This window comes from Athene noctua, chromosome 13 (assembly GCF_965140245.1).
Source record: "Athene noctua chromosome 13, bAthNoc1.hap1.1, whole genome shotgun sequence".
Lineage (NCBI taxonomy): Eukaryota > Metazoa > Chordata > Aves > Strigiformes > Strigidae > Athene > Athene noctua.
This window is the reverse complement of record NC_134049.1, coordinates 6,443,806-6,465,596: the sequence shown is the minus strand read 5'-3', so window position 1 is coordinate 6,465,596 and position 21,791 is coordinate 6,443,806. Positions and strand designations below refer to the sequence as shown.

General features: G+C 38.1%; 1 protein-coding gene across 1 annotated transcript; it reads left to right on the top strand.

The window, feature by feature from the left end:
* Positions 1-11,489: 11,489 nt before the first annotated feature.
* Positions 11,490-17,931, top strand: CFAP161 (cilia and flagella associated protein 161). The gene is made up of 7 exons (XM_074917260.1): positions 11,490-11,558; positions 11,716-11,805; positions 11,981-12,216; positions 13,515-13,599; positions 14,360-14,518; positions 15,675-15,748; positions 16,697-17,931. Exons 1-7 carry the CDS (start codon positions 11,496-11,498, stop codon positions 16,881-16,883), a joined length of 894 nt encoding a protein of 297 aa, XP_074773361.1. The 5' UTR covers positions 11,490-11,495; the 3' UTR covers positions 16,884-17,931.
* The last annotated feature ends 3,860 nt before the right edge of the window (positions 17,932-21,791 follow it).

The following is a 21,791-nucleotide window of genomic DNA, read 5'->3' as shown; positions in this document are numbered from 1 at the left end:
TGCTTTGAATTGCCTTTTTTGCACTAATGACTGGCATAAGCATATAAGCAATGTTACTCCAGCTATAAGACAAAAAATCCGGATAGCTCCAGGTACCACTTAGCCATCCTGTACTGAAATGCCTATCTTAAATCATTAAGCAATTATGAACTATACAGGAAGAAAATTGCCCTTAAAATCTTTTTTCTTAGACGTTCACTTCTCTTTCAAAGCCTACAAGTAATCCTAACAATGAAAATGAAAACAGACAAAAAGTAAAATAAAGTTATTATACCTGCCCTAAAAATGTGAAATTTATCAGCCTGTCTCAACAATTGTAACAATTGCCGACAAAATCAGCAAAGTCCATGTTTTCACGGGACTCCCAGGGATAATATGTATTATCCAGTGTACCTAATACCCTGGTTTTGTCTCAGAGGTGAGGAAGGCTGAAGCTCCAGTAAAAAAATCTTTTTTACAGATATAAGAGCTGACCTAATAATGTAAAGATGGCAATCCAGAGCTGATCCTCTATGCTGCCCGACCTCAGTTTGAAAACATCAAAATGGATGAATGCTAAGTAAACACTCATTGGAGTCTGGTAGCTTGGTCTGTGGTCCCCAAACTCCTGGAGTTTTCAATATGCGTAACATTTCCTTCCTATTTTCCAACTTGTAATTTTTCGGCTATAAAAACTATTTCCCCACTCTGAAAGATTACACATCTCACTGGTATGTTATTGTTAGAGGAAGACACAATAACGGAGGACATGTTATGAAATACATAGGGGAAAAGGCTGGGTAAAGATGGAAAGGGAAAAAAACCACTGAGCACAGAACTAAAGTGAAGTATTTATCAGTGAAAAAGAAAAACTGAGAGAACGAATAAAATATTATTTACATGTTTGTATTTCCATAGACAATTGAAAAATTGGTTATAACTGCAGTTGAGTATAATAGAGTGATGTGAGGCATTGCTGGGGTGTTATTATTGACTGCTTTTATCACTTAAACATACTGAGAAGACAGAGAATTTCCTGGAGTTAGCTGGAGAGCCTTCAGAATCTATTAGGACCCTGTATTCTTGAGCACAGACATTCAAAGTTCGTAATCAATTTATATCAGGTAGCTGCTCACCCTACCTCAATTTCTCTACCTGTAAAGCACAGACATCCTATTTCAATTTCTCTATCTGTAAAGAACAAATAGCTGCCTCCCTGAGCTCTTGAAGTTCCTCTATCTAAATCTTGAGCATGCTTTGAAGTAAACACAGTTATGCACTATAAGCAGATTATTAGATTTATCCATCATTAAACTGAGAACAATATCATAAAGTAGTTAAATACCTTCTTTACTAGTTCTTGAAGAAAAATCTAATTTTTGGCACATTTGATAGCCTTTGCTGGGATTACCAGTTCACCAGTTGGACATAGGCTAACAAAGGAATAAATTAAAAGAGTGACTAGTCCATGCCAGGATATGTGAAACAATGAGAAGAGTGAACCTTAGTAGTAAATAAATCATGCTAACTTGGCATGCAAATATAAACCTCTTACAGGAGCAGCAGAGGTTATTAAAGCAACAAAGCTGTCCCCCAGCTTTTCAAGTTTAACTAGAATTATGCAGGATTCCTAACAACACAAAGTACAACATGCAAAAAAAATTAAGAAGTAACAGATGCTGCCAGGCTTCCGGAGTATTTTCCTGCTAATGGGAACAGAATTGTCCCTCATGATTTTACAGACTGAAGTTCATCACTTTCATCAGCTTCTGCTAGACGTTTACAACGGCCAGGCTATTCCAGCAACTTCTTTTGCAGGTCTTGGTTTTGCATTTCCTAGGTATACACAGGAAGAAGAATCAGATACATTATATGCTGCAACCATTTCTTCTTTCGGATACATGTTTATTCAGTTTGCTTGCCTTTTTTTTTTTTTTTTTTTTTTTTTTTTCCTCAAGACTTCACAAACATTTTTGGGGAAGAAAAAAAGATTTAAAAATCATTACTATAAGTCAGTGCAGACTGTACAGTAGAAAGACTTACTGAAAATAAAAAAGTATGTAAACTTGTCATGCAAAAAACTAGTCAAACTTAACCCAACCATGGGATGTAGCTGCAACTTGTGAAAGGCCACACATAACTTCCACAACTCATTGACATTTTTAGTCACATTCATACTTCATAATATGTAAGATACAGCCAGCAGAAGACACTTGCTAAAGAAATAATGTTATAAATACCCTCCCAAATAGGATATATTTATAGAAAAATGTAAGAAACCACAGGATTTTCAATGTATCTTTCAGAACAAATTAAGGCACTGGCCTTCAATTTTATTGTGGTCTACATTTTAGACAGGGTATAACAAATAAGCACAAAAGGAGAGGAAAAGAGAGCAGTGGTTACAAAAAATAATGAATAAAATAATGATAGTATGTGTGATAGTGAAGTGCCTGCAGGAATTTATTTCAGCAAAAATACCTGTAACAGTAGAGTTTCTCTGAAATGCTTATGAACGCTCAAGGGACTAAGCGGCCTTGATATATTCTATGAAATAGAGGATTAGGAAAAAGAAATAAAATGAATGAAGAAAAAAACTTGAGAGGTAATAAAAGTAAATGAAATGGAATCTGAGAGGAGCAAAACAATGGAAGAAAAGAGAACGGGATTGTGTGTGTGGGGAAAAGTTTATTCTAAACCTTCCTTCTCTGTCATGATAAAACTATTGCATTCCCTATCGGCCAGAACCACATGGTCAGATTTGATTTTTTCTGCATGCCCACAGTCTGAAAGAATCAGGAAGAATGCCACTCATGCCTCCATCTAGACGATAAGAGGAAATCTTTTCTCTCTATTGCCAGTGTTCAGATCCAGCAGGTCTCCCAAGGTTAATTCACGTTTCCCCTCCCTGAATTTATTCTGTTTCCCAAAGTCATCTCATATGCAAGTGGCCTAGATTGCCACATGCATATTGCCACAACTTGTTAATTTAACCAGTTCTTGGATGTTTCTTATTTTGCACATTCACTAATATTTTGATGTAAAAGCCTGCATCGTCACCCTAACTGCGTATTAGTACTCAAGCCTTGGAATTTGTATTCCTGCATGAGCATCTCTATTCAGAAATTTTTTATCTCAAAGTTGACTCTACTGAATCATTTACATACCCTATTACATCATGGGAAATCATGCTGGTCTTCTGTAAGACACTGTTGCTGCTTGTTTTGCCAAAGACTGCTACCAGGATCAACAGAGATTAAAAAGTCTTTGTGGATTTATTGATTGGTCTCCATAGAGAACCCTATCCTCACGTGACTTCTGTAAGAGAGAACAGTTTTTAATGTCAAAAGACTATGTAAAATGGAGCTAGATTCAAATGTATTACCTCTTCAATTATCATTTTATGCACATATAAGTCCATTTACATCAGTGGTGTACCTTGCGACAAGAAAATCTATCAGCTTTCTCTTTCTGAATATAGCCCATCAGTTTTTGTATCACTAATTCTGTTCTTTCACTTCTTGTTTCCTACAGCTACTACTGCTTACGGTTGCTCAAAGATAACTGAGGTTTCACTTTCCATGTGAAAGCACTAGTTAAAAAGCTAAATAGCCTTGAAATTTCTGCATTTATTTGATATTACTTACTCCTCAGTAACTCCTACCAAGATTAAACAAATTTTTTTAGGGACTGTAAGATATGAGCAGATTGTATGGGTTACGATGACTCTGTGCATTCTCTTGTGTATCTGCTGCTTCCCTCCTAGATGGATTCCCAGAAATTTAAATAATGGCAATGGATATGGCCTGGTGATCTTCATAATGTATCCTACCTTCTAATTAGTTCTGCATATATTACTGAAAATAGCTTTCTGCTATCAGAGACATTGCTGAAGGAGGCGGGAAAGCTGCGCTTTCATTTTCTCAATGAACATAAATAACACGTTTCAAACATATTTTATTCTGAAGTGAACCTTAGTCAAGAGCTCCCTACACCTAATGATAAAGAAAAACACTTCAGTGGTGCTTTCAGGGGCTCCCCTGACTAAGAAGGGAGTACAGACACCCTCTTGTGGAAGCTGCCCAGTGTTCTGTGCGAGCAGGACCAACACCAACCGAGCAGCGCTCTCATCTCAGCACAAAATACAGTTCCTGTGGACAGATATTGTGCCTCCTTTCTAAAGAGCTCCAATCCTTGATTTTACACTAATCCTTTCTTTTTTTTTTTTTTTTTTTTTTTTTTTTTAATTTTTTCAGGGAGATTCAGGTAAAACTTGGAGAAAATAGACAATTTTGTATCACACCATACCACTGAAAAGAGCAAACAGGACGACACTTACGATACTTAAAAGTTATTTCAGCAAGTGTTATTTCTCCCCGGAACAGGTGTTCAGAGAATGAATGGTCTAACATTTCAATTTGAACTAGCAAATAACACTGTGCATTGCAATGACCATTTTAGTAATTTTGTTATTTATTACATTATTTGTGTTCTGTCTGTTCCTTGAGCCCTCAGCACAATATTGAAATACCATTTCTCTTACACAGCTCAAAGAAAAGCTACCAGCTAAAAAGTGCTAATTTACTAACCAATAGCAACAAAGAAATACCGAAATGTTCAGAGTCTTAAATTAGAACAGTTGCCAGGGTCTTCCGACATATAAAATATTTTCTCTAGGCCATGATGTCTGACATAAATACACTGCCAGAGTAAGGTCATCCAAATCAAAACCATAAATAGTGGAATGGTGGCAGAAAAATGTTAAAAACAATTACAATACACATGTTGTTTTCCCCTTAGGACGAAAGATTCTCATCATGTTCCTTTTTGTTATGCCAGAAATATTTAACTGATTCATGTTTTGTGTATAAATACGTAAATCAGTTTCTGTTCCTGTTTCTTAACATTTTATGTAACATACAGATTCATTTGAACCAAAGGAAGGTATTCTGATCTCTAACACTTCTTTATCTCTAAACCTTAACTACCACAAATAAACTTCTGATGTGGGCCCAGCGGGATGCAGCTTCTAACAAGCAAATTTAGCAAAGGTTTGAAGATGGACTGACATGTATCTCTCATGTTATTTGTAAATGTCATTACTTTGCTTCAAAAGACTGAAGCAGATAGCTCCACTACAGAAAACTAAGGGAGCAAACTGTTTTCTGTCTTTGCACTATCATCACAGGGAAGTAAAATCCAAAAGGAAAGAAGTTGCATAACCAGTCCATGACTGATGCACACAGGCAATTCACAATAGAAGGTAAGGATCGTGCTGCAGGCAGGGCTAAACAGGGAAGCAAAGGCAACCCTAAGCACTATCTATAGTTAGCCCTGAAGTGGGAAGAAACAGAATGATCTGGGTTCACAAGAGGTCATGCAAAAAATGTTGCTTTTCAGTTTCAGAAGCAGTAGGTTCACACTGGCAGGACCGCATGCTTGAACAACCCCCATAGTCAAAGTCAGGCTAAGTCATGGAGTTTAAGGCTTTGGGGTTTTCTTTTTTTTTCCTTACAGACAATCATGCTATTGCTTTTTATATGTAAAAATTGCTAACAAAAAGCAAATTTCAGAATCTCAAGCATGAGTGTTCATGGAAACCAAAGTTTAAACAGAACAGTAAACAAGAGAGACAATGACCTGATTTCCACCCGTTATAAATAGGACCACGCCTCACCCATAATGATTTTGTGTCAGTGCCTGTGGGTGATGACAGAACTTTGTAGTTCAGTAAATGCAATGCACTCAATATATTGGAAGTCGGGTGGAACATCATTTAACAAAAGTCTCTTCAAGTAGATCCCTGGCATGTAGTACTTGAAAGGTCAGCTGAGATCATATCATGTACATTAAATACTGCTAATTAATTATAAACCTTTCACTTAACAAATGACATGGCCAGTCTCATTGTTCTCGTCATGACACCTTGGACAAATACTCCATAGCTTGAAAAAAAAAAGAATTTTTAAATTGCCTGAGGGTAGAGATACATAGTGCACAGTCCTGTGAAGAAATAAACATAAGCAACAGTACAGCTTTGTTAATGGCGCTTCCATTTGCGTTAATAAACACAATAGTTCTCAACTGAGCTATTTCATGCCTATGAAAGTATTCTAGATTCTTCAGAGTTAATACGGATCTTTCTGCAAAATACAATGCTATTCCTTGGAGACATACTTTTTCTATACTCTTTTCATAAGTTACTGCTCCTGAAATGACAACAGTTTTCTGGGAGATTCAGAGCTCTGGTGGTTTTTCAAGCCCACCTTCTGAATAAGATTTAGCCAAAGCAGAAGAGAAAATCTTCAAATGGCTAGCATCACCAGTCATGATGAAACAGCCCAATTTGAAGAGAAAGTATTCCATTATACAAAAATTTCTGGAAAGGACATACTCTGTACAAGTCTAAATTAGAGACCAGTAGAATGAAAATACCATGGAGATGTGGATAACTCAATCCAAGCTTTAATTGGCAACTCTTTGGTGGTCTTAGACACATTGCAAATGATTCCCTCTCCTTTTCCTCTCTCTAGCAGAACCTTTTGGTTATAAAACACCAAATGAGCAATCAGTAATTTTGGATGTCTTCAGCCAGATCTAATATCAGGAAGCTTTCCACTTGTATACCTACATCAGCAAACTTACTGACAATACAGCACACAAGCACCCTGCTCCCCTTTCTAGTAAAAGGTAGACTGAAAGGTCTAATCACAGAATCATCTGGGTTGGAAAAGACCTTGAAGATCATCCAGTCCAACCATGAACCTCACCCTGACGGTTCCCAACCCCACCAGATCCCTCAGCGCTGGGTCAACCCGACTGTTAAACCCCTCCAGGGATGGGGACTCCCCCCCTGCACCGGGCAGCCCATTCCAACGCCCAACAGCCTCTTCTGCAAAGAAATCCTTCCTCAGAGCCAGTCTAAACCTTCCCTGGTGCAGCTTGAGGCCATTCCCTCTTGTCCTATCACTTATTACTTGGTTAGAGACTCATCCCCCCTCTCTGCACCCTCCTGGCAGGGAGTTGCAGAGGGCCAGGAGGTCTCCCCTCAGCCTCCTCTTCTCTAGACTAAACCCCCCAGTTCCCCCAGCCGCTCCCCAGCAGACCTGTGCTCCAGACCCTGCCCCAGCTCCGTTGCCCTTCTCTGGCCACGCTCGAGTCATTCAATGGCCTTTGTGGGGTGAGGGGCCCAAAACTGAACACAGAAATAGAGGTGCGGCCTCACCAGTGCCGAGCCCAGGGCTCAGATCCCTTCCCTGTCCCTGCTGGCCACGCCAGTGCTGACACAGGCCAGGATGCCATTGGCCTTCTTGGCCACCTGGGCACACTGGTGGCTTCTGTTCAGCCGGCTGTCAATCACCCCCCAGGTCCCTCTCTGACTGGCAGCTCTCCAGCCACTCCTCCCCAGGTCTGTAGACCTGCTGGGGGTTGTTGTGGCCCAAGGGCAGCCCCCGGCATTTGCCCTCAGTGAAACTCCCCCAGCTGGGCTCAGCCCATGGCTCCAGCCTGTCCAGGTCTCTCTGCAGCCTCCCTACCCTGAGCAGATCAACACTCCCACCCAACTGGGTGTCATCTGAAACTGACTGAGGGGGCACTCGATCCCCTCGTCTAGAGCATCAATAAAGATGTTAAACAGGAGTGGGCCCAAAACCCAGCCCTGGGGGACACCACTCACAACTGGCTGCCAACTGGGTTTAACTCCGTTCACACCACTCTTTGGGCCCGGCCATCCAGCCGGTTTTTTACCCAGCGAAGCGTGTGCCCATCCAAGCCTCGAGCAGCCAGTTTCACCAGGAGAATGCTGTGGGAAACGGTGTCAAAGGCCTTGCTAAAGTCAAGGTAGACAACATCCACAGCCTTTCCCTCACCCAATAAGCAGGTCGCCCTGTCATAGAAGGAGATCAGGTTTGTCAGGCAGGACCTGCCTTTCATAAGCCCATGCTGGCTGGGCCTGAGCATCTGGTTGTTCCGCAGGTGTTGTGTGATGGCACTCAGGATGAGCTGCTCCATCAGCTTCCTGGGCACTGAAGTCAAGCTGACTAGCCTAATGGATTACTACATTTCAGAAGTTACTGCACCATGAACAGTTGGACTGCTCCTCAGCAACAAGCATTACACAAAAACTCCACACTGAAATTCTCAGCCAAAATGGAAGACATCAGTACAAGCGTCTGGCAAAAAAACAATCCTTAAATCTTATCACATCAACAACTTAATTCGTTTTGTGCTGGGAACAAATGAGTGTTTGGGGAATAGGTTAGAATAAGAAACTGTAGTTATATTATTAACAAGCAGATTAATCATTTTAATAGCCAGAAGCTTAATAACAGCAAAGAAAAATGATAGGTATGCTCTGATTCATAGCATGTGTCAGAATACTGCTAGTGTGAAATAATAAAATGAAAGGGGAAAAAGCATCCCAAAGAACATGTTTCACTCCTGTGCAGTATTATTTAGTCTGTATTGTTAATAAAATTTGGCACATTCATATTTTTCAACAGGAAAACCAAAAGAAAACAAGAAAAATCATAATGTCCCAAGGCAGTAAAGGCAGGTATTAAAAATATCCGCATCCAACCTGCATATGATTAAAATATTATTTAGTATTTTTTTCTGTATGAATATTATTTCATAAGTTGTGAAACAGTAGTCACACAAGTAAAAATCGTGTTTTTCACCATTTATACATTATTTAGAATGTGCTTTATCTCACACATTACTGACAATCTTAAGGCAATTAAAAGCCTAACAGTCCAGCCTTTTATGTAAACTAATGGCTTAGGCATCTCTATATACTATTTCTGGTTTTCTCAACCACCTGCTTCTCTTTCATTAAAAAAAAGAAAAAGGGCAAAGAGAAAGGGGAGAAGAGCTGTAACTGTAGAACAGTAGGAGAGGAGTCTCTGAAAGTATACTGACTGTAATTTTATTTAATAAAACTTAAAGAAAAAAAGAGAAATGCTAATGTTTCCAATAAACCACATATACCTTTAAGTCTGGTCAATTTGTATGCTGGCATAAGTATACACACAAAATAATAGGCTAATTATTTCACAAGCAGTTTTTCTTCACTATTTAATAATGTAAAAAACTGCTAGGAGCAAACAGAGATTTTTATCTGCTCAGAAGGAAACTGAGCTGAGTTGAATAGCCTGTCACCTTTCCTGCAGGAAAGATGTTCAGTTCACAAACACGCTTCTAGAGAGCTCTTTTTGTTTGTTTACACGGAATGCTATGAGGTCAGAAATGAAAACCTTCCAGGTGACAAAGATAGTCACAGCATAATCCTACTAAGAGATGCATTGAAGTATTTCTGTACACAATTACACTTGGAATACAAATACTTCTTTCTATGTAATATGAATCTGTAAATAACTAAGTATAGACAGTGCATAAGGCTACAAAACTATGGAAGTTTTCTGTGGATTCTGTGTATTAGCCACACACAGAGCGAGAAAGAGTGCATGTGTTCTTAATAATATGGCTGAGTATAATAGTTTTATAACAATGATTTATTACTGAATATTGATTTAAAAGTGGCTTAATTCTGAAACAAAAAAATGAAATTATATGAATCTTCTTAGACATTGCATATTGAAATAAGCTAAAGTAAATTGTTAAGTATAAATATATTATGCAGTTTTGAACAAAAGTGTGATAAATACACTTTATCATCCCAACATAAAACACAACACCATGAGGGCTGCTATAGGGGAAAACCAGTTCTGGCTCAGCCAGACCCAGTACACATTTGCATACCAGTATGATTAACCAGTCACCCTAATAAAGAACTTATCTCTGTGAAATCAATGTAATTTTAAGTGCTAAGTAGAAATTACTAGCAACACAGGAAATTAACTAAATGTCTTTTTCTGAAAACACTTCAAATTTCAAATCACATCTGATACTTCCAAAATTTGTTTGGCTATGGATATTCGGCTAAGGTGAACAAAATTTCTTCCCTATTTCAGTTAAACAATTTCAACATTGCTTCTAACACAGCTAGATGTAGGAAAGCGTCACTTACCAGAACTGACCACAAAGTGGTGCTATTTGAACAAAAATGGACTGTATTTCGTCTTTAAGAGGTTTGGGATGCGCTGCATAATGTTTTATGTAATAAATTTTGGGGTTGGTTGGGTTTTGTTTTGTTTTGTTTTGTTTTGTTTTAAACCCAAACAAACACAAAAGATCCAGTTTTCATGTGACTTGTCAGAACTGGCTGATGAGAACATGTATCTCAGCTGTCCATCCAAAAACCATTTTCTTTTAAACATTTTACCTTGCCCAGCATTGAAACCTTACAATAATAAGCTTGCAAGAAAACCATGACAGTTTTAAAGGGATTAGATGTCCTGTGCAAGGATCTGCACCATCACTGAAAATCATTGGCTTAAGCTATCTGGAATGTAAACACATAGTATATTCACTTAGCCTATCTTGCCATAGTATATTTCAAAACTAAAATAATAACAAACCAAAACATTTGTAATCAAAACATGCATTCGCTTAGACTAAAATATAAGGAAGAATTTTTTTTTTTACAGTGAGAGTGGTGAAACACTGGCACAGGTTGCTCAGACAGGTGGTAGATGCCAAGGTCAGGTTGGACGGGGCTGTGAGTGACCTGATCTAGTTGAAGATGTCCCTGCTCATTGCAGGGGGTTGGACTAGGTGACCTTTAAAGGTCCCTTCCAACCCAAACTGTTCTATGATCCACAATATTCAGCAGTGTGAATGTCATGAACTGCTTTGTTGCATTAAGCTGATGCCCCTCCTTGACCAATACAGTGTAAAAGGCTGACTGTAAATAAAACCTCTAAGATTATAGCTTGGCTCAGATTCTTGAATTTCAGCATCTTCCATTTGTTAAACTATACCATCATACAACTGAACCAGGAGCAGAAGTACCTTCGTGGACAGTGCTGCCCGAAAAGGTGTAAGCGTTAAGCCAGGTGACCAGAAACCCCTCAGGCTGGCGTGAGGAGCTGAGGCCCTGCTTTGGGCCCAGCAGCATTACCCCCTCTCGGCACATCCCAAGGGGCTCAGCCGAACCGCCCCGGGGCAAAGCAGGCCGCCTGCTTTCAGACTGGGCAAAACCACAGGGAAATCCAAATGGATTTTTGTTTTGTTTTTATTTTGCTTGCGGAGACCTTTCCCTGCTACACCTCGGTCTGGCGGATCCTCCTAAGGGGGCGCAAACTCGAGAGGCTTGCTGCTGTCCGCCAGCGTGCCATCTGCACCAACCCCACCCGCGCTGGGCATGCCCAAGGAGGGGCAGTCGGCTTATTTAAACGGGTTTTAACAATTATCGCCTTTTTTTTCCCCCCTCAGGATCCGCCCCCCCTCCCTCGCGTCCCCTGCCTCAGATTTTGGGCCGCGCCCGGGCAGAAAGAGCCCGCCCCCTGCCCCCCGTCCCTTCCGCTCATTGGCGGGATCTGCCCCTCCAGCGCCCAATCGCAAGCTCCAGGGGTCGCCATGGTGACGGCGGACGCCGTGCGGCCTAGGGGGCAGCGATGGCCGCCTACAGACCCGGGGTGCTCATCGGCAACTGGAACGAGGAGGCGTATTTGGAGGAGGTAGGGGAGGAGCTGGGCCTTTCTCCCCTCTCCGGCTCCCGGGCAGCCTCGCCTGGCTCTTCAGCTCACGGTCTTTCCTCCTAATTCTTTAAATTCGGTTTAAACCTGAGATTGTGAGCGCTGGCTAAGGTCTGCCCCCTCTCTCCTTTACAAACAGGACCGCATCAGGGATTTTATACGTAAAAAAGAACGAGGAGAGCTTTTAACACAGAAAATAAACAAACTTCAAGATAAACTTTTAAAGAAGGTAATTTTTAAAGAAGATTATGTCAATCCTCTATGACTCCATATAGAATGGCATAGCTGTTATTAGTGTTCTTTATGCATCAAGAGAGCTGTAGATTAACATTTTACATGCTAAAATATTTCTGATATTAGGTTCAGATAATTCTGAAAAAAAAAATATATATATTTTAATTTAGATACACCTGTCAGTGTCTAAGGATGGATTTGTTCATTTTGGAGACACTGTGATTCTTCTCAACCCACCCAACAAATCCTCAGTGGAGAATTACCCTGGAGCATGTGGCAGGCTGACTTTGGCAGTTGATCTGGATGAAATATCCATATATTCGGCTGAATCACTGCAAGTGCCTTGTGGAGTTAGCGCAGTCAAGACTGTGGACCCTATGGGTCGGAATACTTTTTGTATTTTAAGGTTTGGTACTTTATTCTGTGTTGTTTTCAATTATTATTTTAGTTTTCAGTATCTTGTTTTAAGAAATATGCAAGGAAGTTTCCTAATATATAAATGAATTTGAGTAAGATTAATTTATTTAAGAATCTTTAACTTGAGTAATACATTATGCTTGATTCTGTTCCACATATTACTGTGAATATTTCCAAGGAAGTTTACATCAGTTCAGAACTGGTGTGAAAACAGAATCTAGTTCACTGTATCATTTGGTAAACTCTGTGGCTGTTTTTAATGAGGTCACATTTCAGCTGTAGAATACAAAACGTGTCCAAATATCCATTAGTATTATTACTCGCTCTCCTGCAAACAAGGTCTCTGAAGCAGAAATTTTCAGTGCTTTTGCTGGACATGAAGTGGCCAGTATTTCTGTTGTTTAAAAAAAAAAAACAACCAAACTAACCAAAGAGCATATTGTCTCTTTCAAAGACATATTTAATTCCAGCTGTTTGTGGGAGAAGAAACAGAATGGGGTCCTGGCTCAATAGTTGGAAGCTCTGCCTGAGTGCGTATATTTAACAATAATAGTTCCTAAGAGTACAAGTAAATGCATATATTCCTGATTGAGCAAAACACTTCTGATTAAATCTAAGAAAAAATTTTGATGCCAGGAGCGTAATTTAGGCCTTCTAGAACTGCAACCAAAAATATTTTTGCTTAGCTGCTGTCTAATCTTAGAGTTGTTGGCACCGAATGCTATAGAGTCCCTCGTTAACTGACTACTAAACTAATCAGCGACATAAGTTTTCTATGCTGAATATACTTAGAAAGCCTAGCACTTAATTTAGTGACTCTTTAATATAAAATCTATAAATCAGTCTGGAAACAGGAATACACCAGCATGTATATTGATGTAATGAACCAAATTATTGAATATCAGTTACTATATTATTAGCAACATATGTTATGTTACAAACACACACTGTTCTGCTTTTAGTCTGTGATTTTTCAGATTCTTGTATTAACTGTATTTTAAAGGGAGCCTCAGCGCTAAAGTCCCATTGATTTTTCATTGGATGTTGTCTTTCCACCCTGGATGTTAATGAATACAACATAAAAAGTAATCAATACAGTCTGTTCCTCTTCTGTTAAATATTTTAACCAGTAAGTTAAGTATGAAATGTTTTTGCAGTTATTTTACCTATTTTTAAAGGTAAACTTAATACAAAGTGTTGCCACAAGACCTAGCTATAGACCAAAACAAAAGAACAGTAAATCTGGTTATTTGAATGTCTACTTCTTCCTTTTTACAATTTTAATAGTGTTGGTGGAGATGCAGTGGGTGAGCCGGTTAGATTTGGGCAAAACTTTGGTCTTGGGACAACAGGAGGGCTTTCTGACCAAATGGTAAGTTAGCTTATACTAATAGTGTGCATTTAATTACTCTCTCTCAAGCTGTGCAGTGGTTCAACATCTTGGCTTGACAGAACAGATTCAGAATCATACATAGATCAAGACAAGCAGTACCTGTTTAGAAAGTTTATGCAGCTTGCTTGAGATCGGGTGTGCTGGAAAGGGGGCTGTCAGCCAGAATGACTGGATAAAGGAGATTTTAAAAAAGAAAATAAAAAAGGAAATTAAAATCAGCTTGTGAATCCTGAAAGAATTCATCATTAGAGGGAGATTATTTTTTTTTTACTTTAAATAACTCCAAATTCAGAACATTTAATTTTTTGTGAAGGTAATCTATAGTAGGTCTGTGAAGTAACACACTTCTATCATTCTGAGGGAGCAGATTTCTATTAAATGTTAACATTCCCTCTGCAAGTTAGAAGCAAATAAGATATTCCATTTTACATATGTACTCAGATCACTACAACTTTGAAAACAGTTTCCCTCTCAACAACCACTTTGGTGAGAGAGAATCTTTGGAATGTAAATTCAGTTTTAAATTAGTATTCACCAGTCTGAACACAGAATAACTACTTAGTGAGATTATCAGTGGTATAGAACCTATATTATGTGTTTTGTATGTGTAGCTTTATCTTGGTAGACTGATTTTTCAAGAGCCAAGAGAAATTTTTTGGTGTTGAAAAATATTTTTTAAAATTTTGTATCTTTTTTCTTTGATATTTACTCTGTCCTTAATATATCTATTTATTTACAGTTATATCTAGCAAGTGACCATAAGTCATTTATGAGATCTGCTAAAAAATCTTACCTTCAACAAGTATTTTTGACAGATGAGCGTTCCTATCTGACTTTCTGGAAAGCTGTCTTCTTGGATCCACAGCTGCGTCTTGAATATGAAGGATTTCCAGTTCCTGTAAGAAATTAAAACTGTAGAAAAAGTCATGAAGATTTAATTGAAACAGTAGACAGAGTACTTAGAAAAAAGTTGTGAACATTTTATTCACATACTTTCCTTATTTAAGTTCTGATCTCTAATTTTAGGAAGGGGGAGAGGAAAGTAACAATCTCTTTAACCAGGGAATTGCATATACAACTGTTAGGTTCTGGTGTTCATTTTGAGGTTGAGTTGCTCAGTATTTCTCATCAGAGTTTTTTAAATGTAGACATTATCATGCTGTGAGGATGCACTTGGAATCTTCTTTTCAGGACTTCTGAGCACTAAATTCCATTTCCAATATTAGGAGCCGTTACTAATTAAGAGCTCCTGTACATTAAATTTAAAAAGTATTAAAAAAAACCCAAGGCATCTGAATAAGTGGATGTTTTTCCATATGTGGTTTTTAACCTTTTTTAAATACCTTAAGCAGGTGCAGTATTTTTGTATTCCACGTAACTGCTAAGCTTCCTGAAGTGCTGGGTGTATAGCAAAATGTCACAAATACAACTGTTCCTCTACAGCCTTGATCTGTGACTCATTTCCGTGAATCAGCTCACTAATAAACACAGTCAAAATCATGCAATTGTCAAAGACAATATTCTTTATTCACAGTATTGGTAAATGGAGGCGACTAGAAGTTAATTCTGTTATACATAAAAAATTGCAGATTGGTAAAATATAAAGGTCCATTTCTAGCTGTGTCCCCAAACTATCTAAATCTCTCACATGGCAAATACCAATTGTAAGAGGAATTACCCTGATGGCACAGGCCACTGGAATGCCTCTCTACTACTTACTTAACTTTTTAACTTTTTTAATTTTTAAGTGACCAGCACAAGGAAGTGGAAGGGAATACATGGGACAGGAGAATGTGTCTGACCTGATCCCTAAGCATTTGGCTGGTCTGAGCTGTTAAGACAGTTGTGTTGAGAACTGTTAGGATGTACAGTATCTCACCATGTGTCCAGCAGTCTCAGTCTACAGAGCAATGTGGGCTTATAAAAAGCAGGAAATAAAAGCACTTAATTTGATTAAGAATAGTTAAAATTACTGTAAAAATGACTGTCAAATGTCTTCCCTTGTTGGTTTGTTTTGGTTGTTTTTTGTTTTGTTTTTTTTTTTTTTCCCCCAGGCAAACTCTGAAATTATTATTACTCATTGCCATACTAATCGGAGCTTAGCTGTTCCAAGGAACTTTTGGACAAGGTAAGAATAATTTCTAACTGTCAGGGATGTGCATAATGGTGTCCCAACAGAAAGAACTACTGTAAGAAGCAAGATAGGTGCTTTAGGAACACGCTGAGGAAATGGAAAAGAATGCAGAATGCACATTCTCCTTTCCATTATTTTATTTCTGGGTTGTAATGTGTGCCACTGTGATACTGCAGGCAATCAGCTCAGTCTTATTTGTTTGGGTTTTTTTCCTTATAAATACATATCATGCTTCTAGCTTTATTTAGTTTCTTGGTGGTTCTCCCTTTGAATATCATGAGCAAGTAACAGTGGTTTGGGGTTTTTTTCCCCCCAAGAAAAAAATAGTATGCCAAGAAGTGTAAGGATTAAGAGAACTAAATTAGAACACACTGCATAGAACTGTATATTGCTTATGTCCGTATGAACCAATCTCTCAAGAAGCTGAAGTTAATCCAACGATTCAAGTTAATATGCATGCATTAAATTAATACTGATTAGCATTGTTAAGGAGTATACCAATTGTTTCCCATTAAATTCTGAGCAAGATCTGACTGAGGATTTGTATCGGGTTTCTGAGGATGAAACAAGTTCTGAAAGTTTGAGGCTGAAACACTTATTAAGTAGCCAGAGTCTTCCTCAGTCAGAGAGAAATAGTGATGTGAGTGGCGATGAGAACCTAACAAGCTTGTACATACTGAGTTGATGTATCAGTGCCTTATACTGATGGGGCTGCTTTAGCTCTGAATACCTTTGATTTCAAATTCCCAAATGATTCATAGGAAACAAAGTGGGCTATTGTGTTTCTTTTAAGGGTCTGATATTTGAAAGTGCATGGTGATATTTCTGAATAAAACAAGAGAAACATGAGAAAACCTTGAACATTTCACAGGTAATACAGATTTACTGAATTTGTGTATGTATTAATTCCCCTTGCCCATCCCTTTTTCTCTGACTTTGCAGGTCTTATTTTGGAAAAGAATATGAAGTAGTTTGTCACACTTATCTGGACTCCCATAAAGCTGAAGAAGATAAGAATTACTGGAAAATAGTTACAGGAGATCCTGGTGATGAGGATGGTACAATGATTGATAGACCAAACCCTCACCCAGCGGGGATCAGAAGGAATGAATTTCATGAAGAGACATAGAATATAAAAATCCCAGACTACAGCTGACGGGGGTTAATGAGATTCTGATTCTTGTTTTTTCTGTTCAGATTTTAGTTCTAGATATGTTTGTTTTAAAAATGAAAGTCTATCATTAGTAATACTGCATAATCTCATTAACTCATCAAGGTTATACAGCGGGCAAAAACTAATAAAATTTGATGAACCATGCAAAACATCAAAAAATCATGATCAGGAAGGGTTCATTTTCCCATTTTCACATTCACTGATGGCAAAAGATGTCAGAATCCAGGAAATCTAATATATTTTCACTAAATTACTGGCCTTTAGAGTGTTTTTAACCAATTCTTCCAAAATCAAGCCAGTGTCACACTTTTTAAAAGGATGAGTTTACAGTTTCCAAACCACTGAAAACCAAACTCATGCAAGCTATCATGGGATACTTTGACATTTAAAGTTCATCTGAAAGAAAGTTGGTTGAGTTTGTTCCATGCTTTGTCTGGCACAATTTTGCCAATTATTAAAAAAATCACAAATGAGGTCTCTTTATCTTGAGATTGGCTTTGGATTTATGGGAATTAATTAAAAAGGTATAAATTGATTTTTTTATGTTTGTCCATGTATTCTAAACATTTAAATGCAAATAATCAAGAACGTGAGCACAGTGATACAGACTAGAGATTTCCAACAGCCTCTTCCATACATCACAATGATCCATTTGCCTCTCACCCACACAATTTTTCAATCCATATTAATTTCTACCAAGCTGACAGCAAGGTGAAATTGTCAAAGAAAATTAAGCACACACACCCCCACCCCCATTTCATGAAAAGAAATGTCAAAGTAGAAAAAGAGATACTGTAAGTTTATCCAGTAAGAAAAAGATTGTATTCTGTGTTTATACCTAATTAGAACCAGAGAATGCACATGAAAAAAATGGACCAAGAATTGTAAAATTTCAGCTGAATCTCACATTTTCTTAAACAATAAAATTAACAAAGCATGAAATGCAAAGACATGGAAAACAGATGTCATTACTTCATAGAGTTACCTGTCTTTATATGGAAGCTGAAACATCACCACAAAGAACCTTATTTATGTATGACATTCTATTATATCCAGTTAGTAAAGCCACATGTATACATATTCCATTTGTTACCGTACCACAAGAGTGGGCTCTTTCTGCACAAAGCAAGTGAATTTCTGAGTGAAATACTAGATAAATCTTTCTCAAAAAGGATTCTAAAAATCTTCAATGTTCATAAAGGTCAAATGAAACTTAAGTTTTACCAAAACGAAACCACTAAACTTTCACAAAAGAACGGAGTGATCCAAACATGTTTTCAAGCTCTATCCTAGATAGACCATCAGTTTCAAACCCACTGGCAAGGCTTTAAAAGTTCTTGCCTTTATTCAATATAAAATAAATCAGCAGACTGCAGAATCAGCTAACTAGCACTTGGCATACAGGATCTCAGAGCAGGAGACAGATTACAGTTCTGGGACATGCAGGTTAGCTTTGGGGGAGTGTATCATAGAGGACAGTTTTTGAGTCACACCTCTCACGTGCAAACCTTCACAGGTCTATTATAGATGGAGTATTATAGAGGAAATTATATTTAGGAACTTTTTCTATGTAAAGATGAAACGTGACGTGGCAAGTGATGCATGTTTTTACAGTGGCACTGTTACTGCTCCAGTTTACAGAGATTAAAACGCTGCACATTTCACAATAGATTGACGTAATTCTGCTTTGATTTTGTAGATACTAAGCTAGAAAAACTTTGGCCGTGTGAGTGCCTTGCAGTGTTTCTAATTTGACCATTGTGGACGTTTCTTGGTATTAGGAATAGCTATTTCGAATCTGGCAGTTTCTTTCCTCTGGGTTAAATGTAAGAAATTAGAAGAAGCCTTAAACCAAAACCATTGCTGAAACAAAGCTTTGTGTGAACTCCTCCAGGAATGAGAACTGCGTGGGCAGAGTGCCTTGGCTGGCTAGTGTTATGGATAGGAGTGTTTGTGTGAGCGTGTGTGCGTTTGTGTGGAAGAGAAGAAATGCAGGCTATAGAAAAACAAGTTCTGTAGTCTTAGAGGAAAACCAAAGAGATGAACAGATACAGAATTGAGTACAGAAGTAGGCAATGTTGGAATTAGGTGCTAATTAAAAGGAGCTTGAAGATTTGTGTGTGTTTTGATCAGTCTGTGCTCATGGGAAAGGACTGCCTGAGCTGTTGGAAAATAAACAGTATTGAATCAACAATTCCCGATTCCAGTCTCAGTTTTCCTTCTTACCTAATACAGTTTTAAAACCACAGATCTGTGCATAGCTTCTTATAGAACATAATATATATTACAATTCAGCTGACTCGTGATACCGAATACAGATATTTGTCTGTTACCTAGTCTTTTAAAAACTGTTTTTCACACTTCTGAATATTGTCCACACGATGGCACCGCATTTTTCTAAACAGCGCAATTATTGCTACAAATGTAAAACAATCTGAAATGTTTAAATCTTTATGTGTCTCTGGTACAATGCCACAAAAGATAACCACGTTAAATCAGGCTTGAATTCTGAACTAGGAGTTGTCATTAATGTTTTAGCATGTTTTGGGAAAATAACACCAAGCAACAAAGGTAGATAGAAGAATATAGAATATTGTATACAGGATACAATCAACTTCTTAAAGCTAATTGAAACATTATGTAATTTGTAACCAAAACATACTTAGAGAAAATTATCTTTAGGAGCTTTTTCTTTCTGTGTAAATATATGAAACCTAATGAGTGACAAAGCAATGCATGTTTTTATAAGGCCACTGTTATTGCTTACTCCGATTTACAGAGATGAAAATTCTGCACATTTTCACTATAGATTGACATAATTCTGCTTTGATTTTGTAGGTATTAAACTAGAAAAAAAAAAAATCAGGTTGTGTAGAATACACTGCAATGATTTTAATTTGACCATTGCAGACATTTTTTGATAAACACAGGATTTAATATAAAGAATTATGGGATTGAATATTAGTGCAGAATCTGAAAAGTGGATAGGGTCATGGAGATCTGAACCATACTCCTGACCTGCCCATTGTGTAGCTCACAGCAAGCACTGTATTTTGCTTGTCCTGGTATTGCATGGAATGAAATTATGGACAGTGACATTTGCCTTATTTGCAAAGCATTTTGACATAGACCAATGTAAAACAAAATCATGTATTAAGAAATCTTCTAATGCTTCTTCCAAATTAGACCCAATATGGAGAGTTCTACAAAGTACATTGTGGGAAGATAAAACTCACTTTGCCTCCATACCAGGCAGACCAAAAGCTGTTAGCAGGAAGCTGATCCTGAGCTATTAGTCCTTGCTGAGGGACAGGGTACATTAGTTCAGATTTAGTGCTGTGTTAATACAGCTTTTCATAGGCCTGAGGCACAGAGAGAACTCTCATCTGCACGTTTTGCTGTGCAGATGTGCTAGCGGCACAATACTGAAGTAAAGAAGAGGTACAGAGAATTCAAAGAGCCAGCAAAGAAAAGCTGACTAGTGAACTAGGGAAGTCACCCATTGGTAACACCAGAAAATTAAAATCCAGTTTTAAATCTGCCTTTCCACTTCCCTCTCTTCTCCATGCTTCCCCAACTCGTATTTCACATCACATCACTTCTCTGCCATGTCATCTAGCCCAAACTTACTGATTTTCTGTGGTTATAAAGTGCTCTTCTAGCACTCAGTGCAAGTCCCTGGCTCCTCACCATAATTGCATCAGTATCTTCAGAGGCTGCTTTTCTTTTCCGTAATCGTCATGATTTGTTTTAGCTCAGACAGCTGATCAGAAGAGGCAGCCGTATGCAGGTTTAGTAATGGGATAAAACATCTGAGAAAAAAAAAAAAAAAGAAAATGCACAGAGAACATTACAATAAGAAATTCCACACAGCAGTGGAAGAAAATATCCAAGCACTGGAAAATTTGGTGGAGTTGGCAGGTGAAGAGGGTGATTTTGATAACATCTGTGCCCATTTACCCTAAATTAATATTGCACATCTGTGGTAATCTAGAGGGTGTGTGCAATGTTCTTTTAAAGCCATAGCTGTTGCTTTAGAAACACTTCAGATGTTTTAATGCATGAAAACTAAATTAAGGGGGCCACAAAATAAAAACACAGATGAGAAATGTAAAATATATTAAATACAAGTGGAGATTAGGAAATCTCTGTGTCATTTTGTCAGTTACAATTCCCTTCTAATTCTGTTCTGGTTTAGGCGTTGGCCCAGGTCTTGCCTTCACTCTCTGCCTGACCTTCTTATTTTCTACCTGTACACCGTGCAGAGAGGGGCATGCCAGAGTTTGCGAGCTCCCCTCTTCATGCTGGTTTGACTTCATCCTGGAAGCTGTAAATGGGAATCTAATCTTCAATACTGCGTTCCCCTGGGCAAAAGGAGGAGCAGAAAGACCTATCACCTTGCTGGATGTGTCCAACAAAGGTATCACCAGCCATGATAATGTCAACTACATGATTTGCGTGATAGGTAGCATTGCTTATAATGAGAGTGACAACTTGACATAAAGACCAAGGGAGACCTGCCCATTTCGGTTTGCTTGGGTTTTTTTTTTTTTTTGTCAACACTCTGCATGTAGGGTATGTAATTAAACAACTGACACTTCATTTTTTTCACTGGTGGGACTGTACAGAGCAATGTCTTCTATGCAAGAGAACAGATTTATCAGTACTGCACTAGAAACATTTCTACAACAGTCACTTATCTTTCTCTTGAGAAGTTTCTGTATTTTTTGGCAAGGATTACTCAAAGTGCAGCAGAATAGGCACAAACATTTTAAAATACCCAATGACATTAATACCCATTAATAATTATACATTAATACTTTTGATGATGAAATTGAACCCATGCATCTGCTGTATGTTTAT

Excerpts from the sequence above, each read along its gene's own strand:
- CFAP161 (XM_074917260.1), top strand. The coding sequence starts at position 11,496 with ATGGCCGCCTACAGACCCGGGGTGCTCATCGGCAACTGGAACGAGGAG. Across the intron at positions 12,217-13,514 it reads AATACTTTTTGTATTTTAAG|TGTTGGTGGAGATGCAGTGG; the intron begins GTTTGGTACTTT and ends CAATTTTAATAG. Across the intron at positions 14,519-15,674 it reads ATGAAGGATTTCCAGTTCCT|GCAAACTCTGAAATTATTAT; the intron begins GTAAGAAATTAA and ends TTTTTCCCCCAG.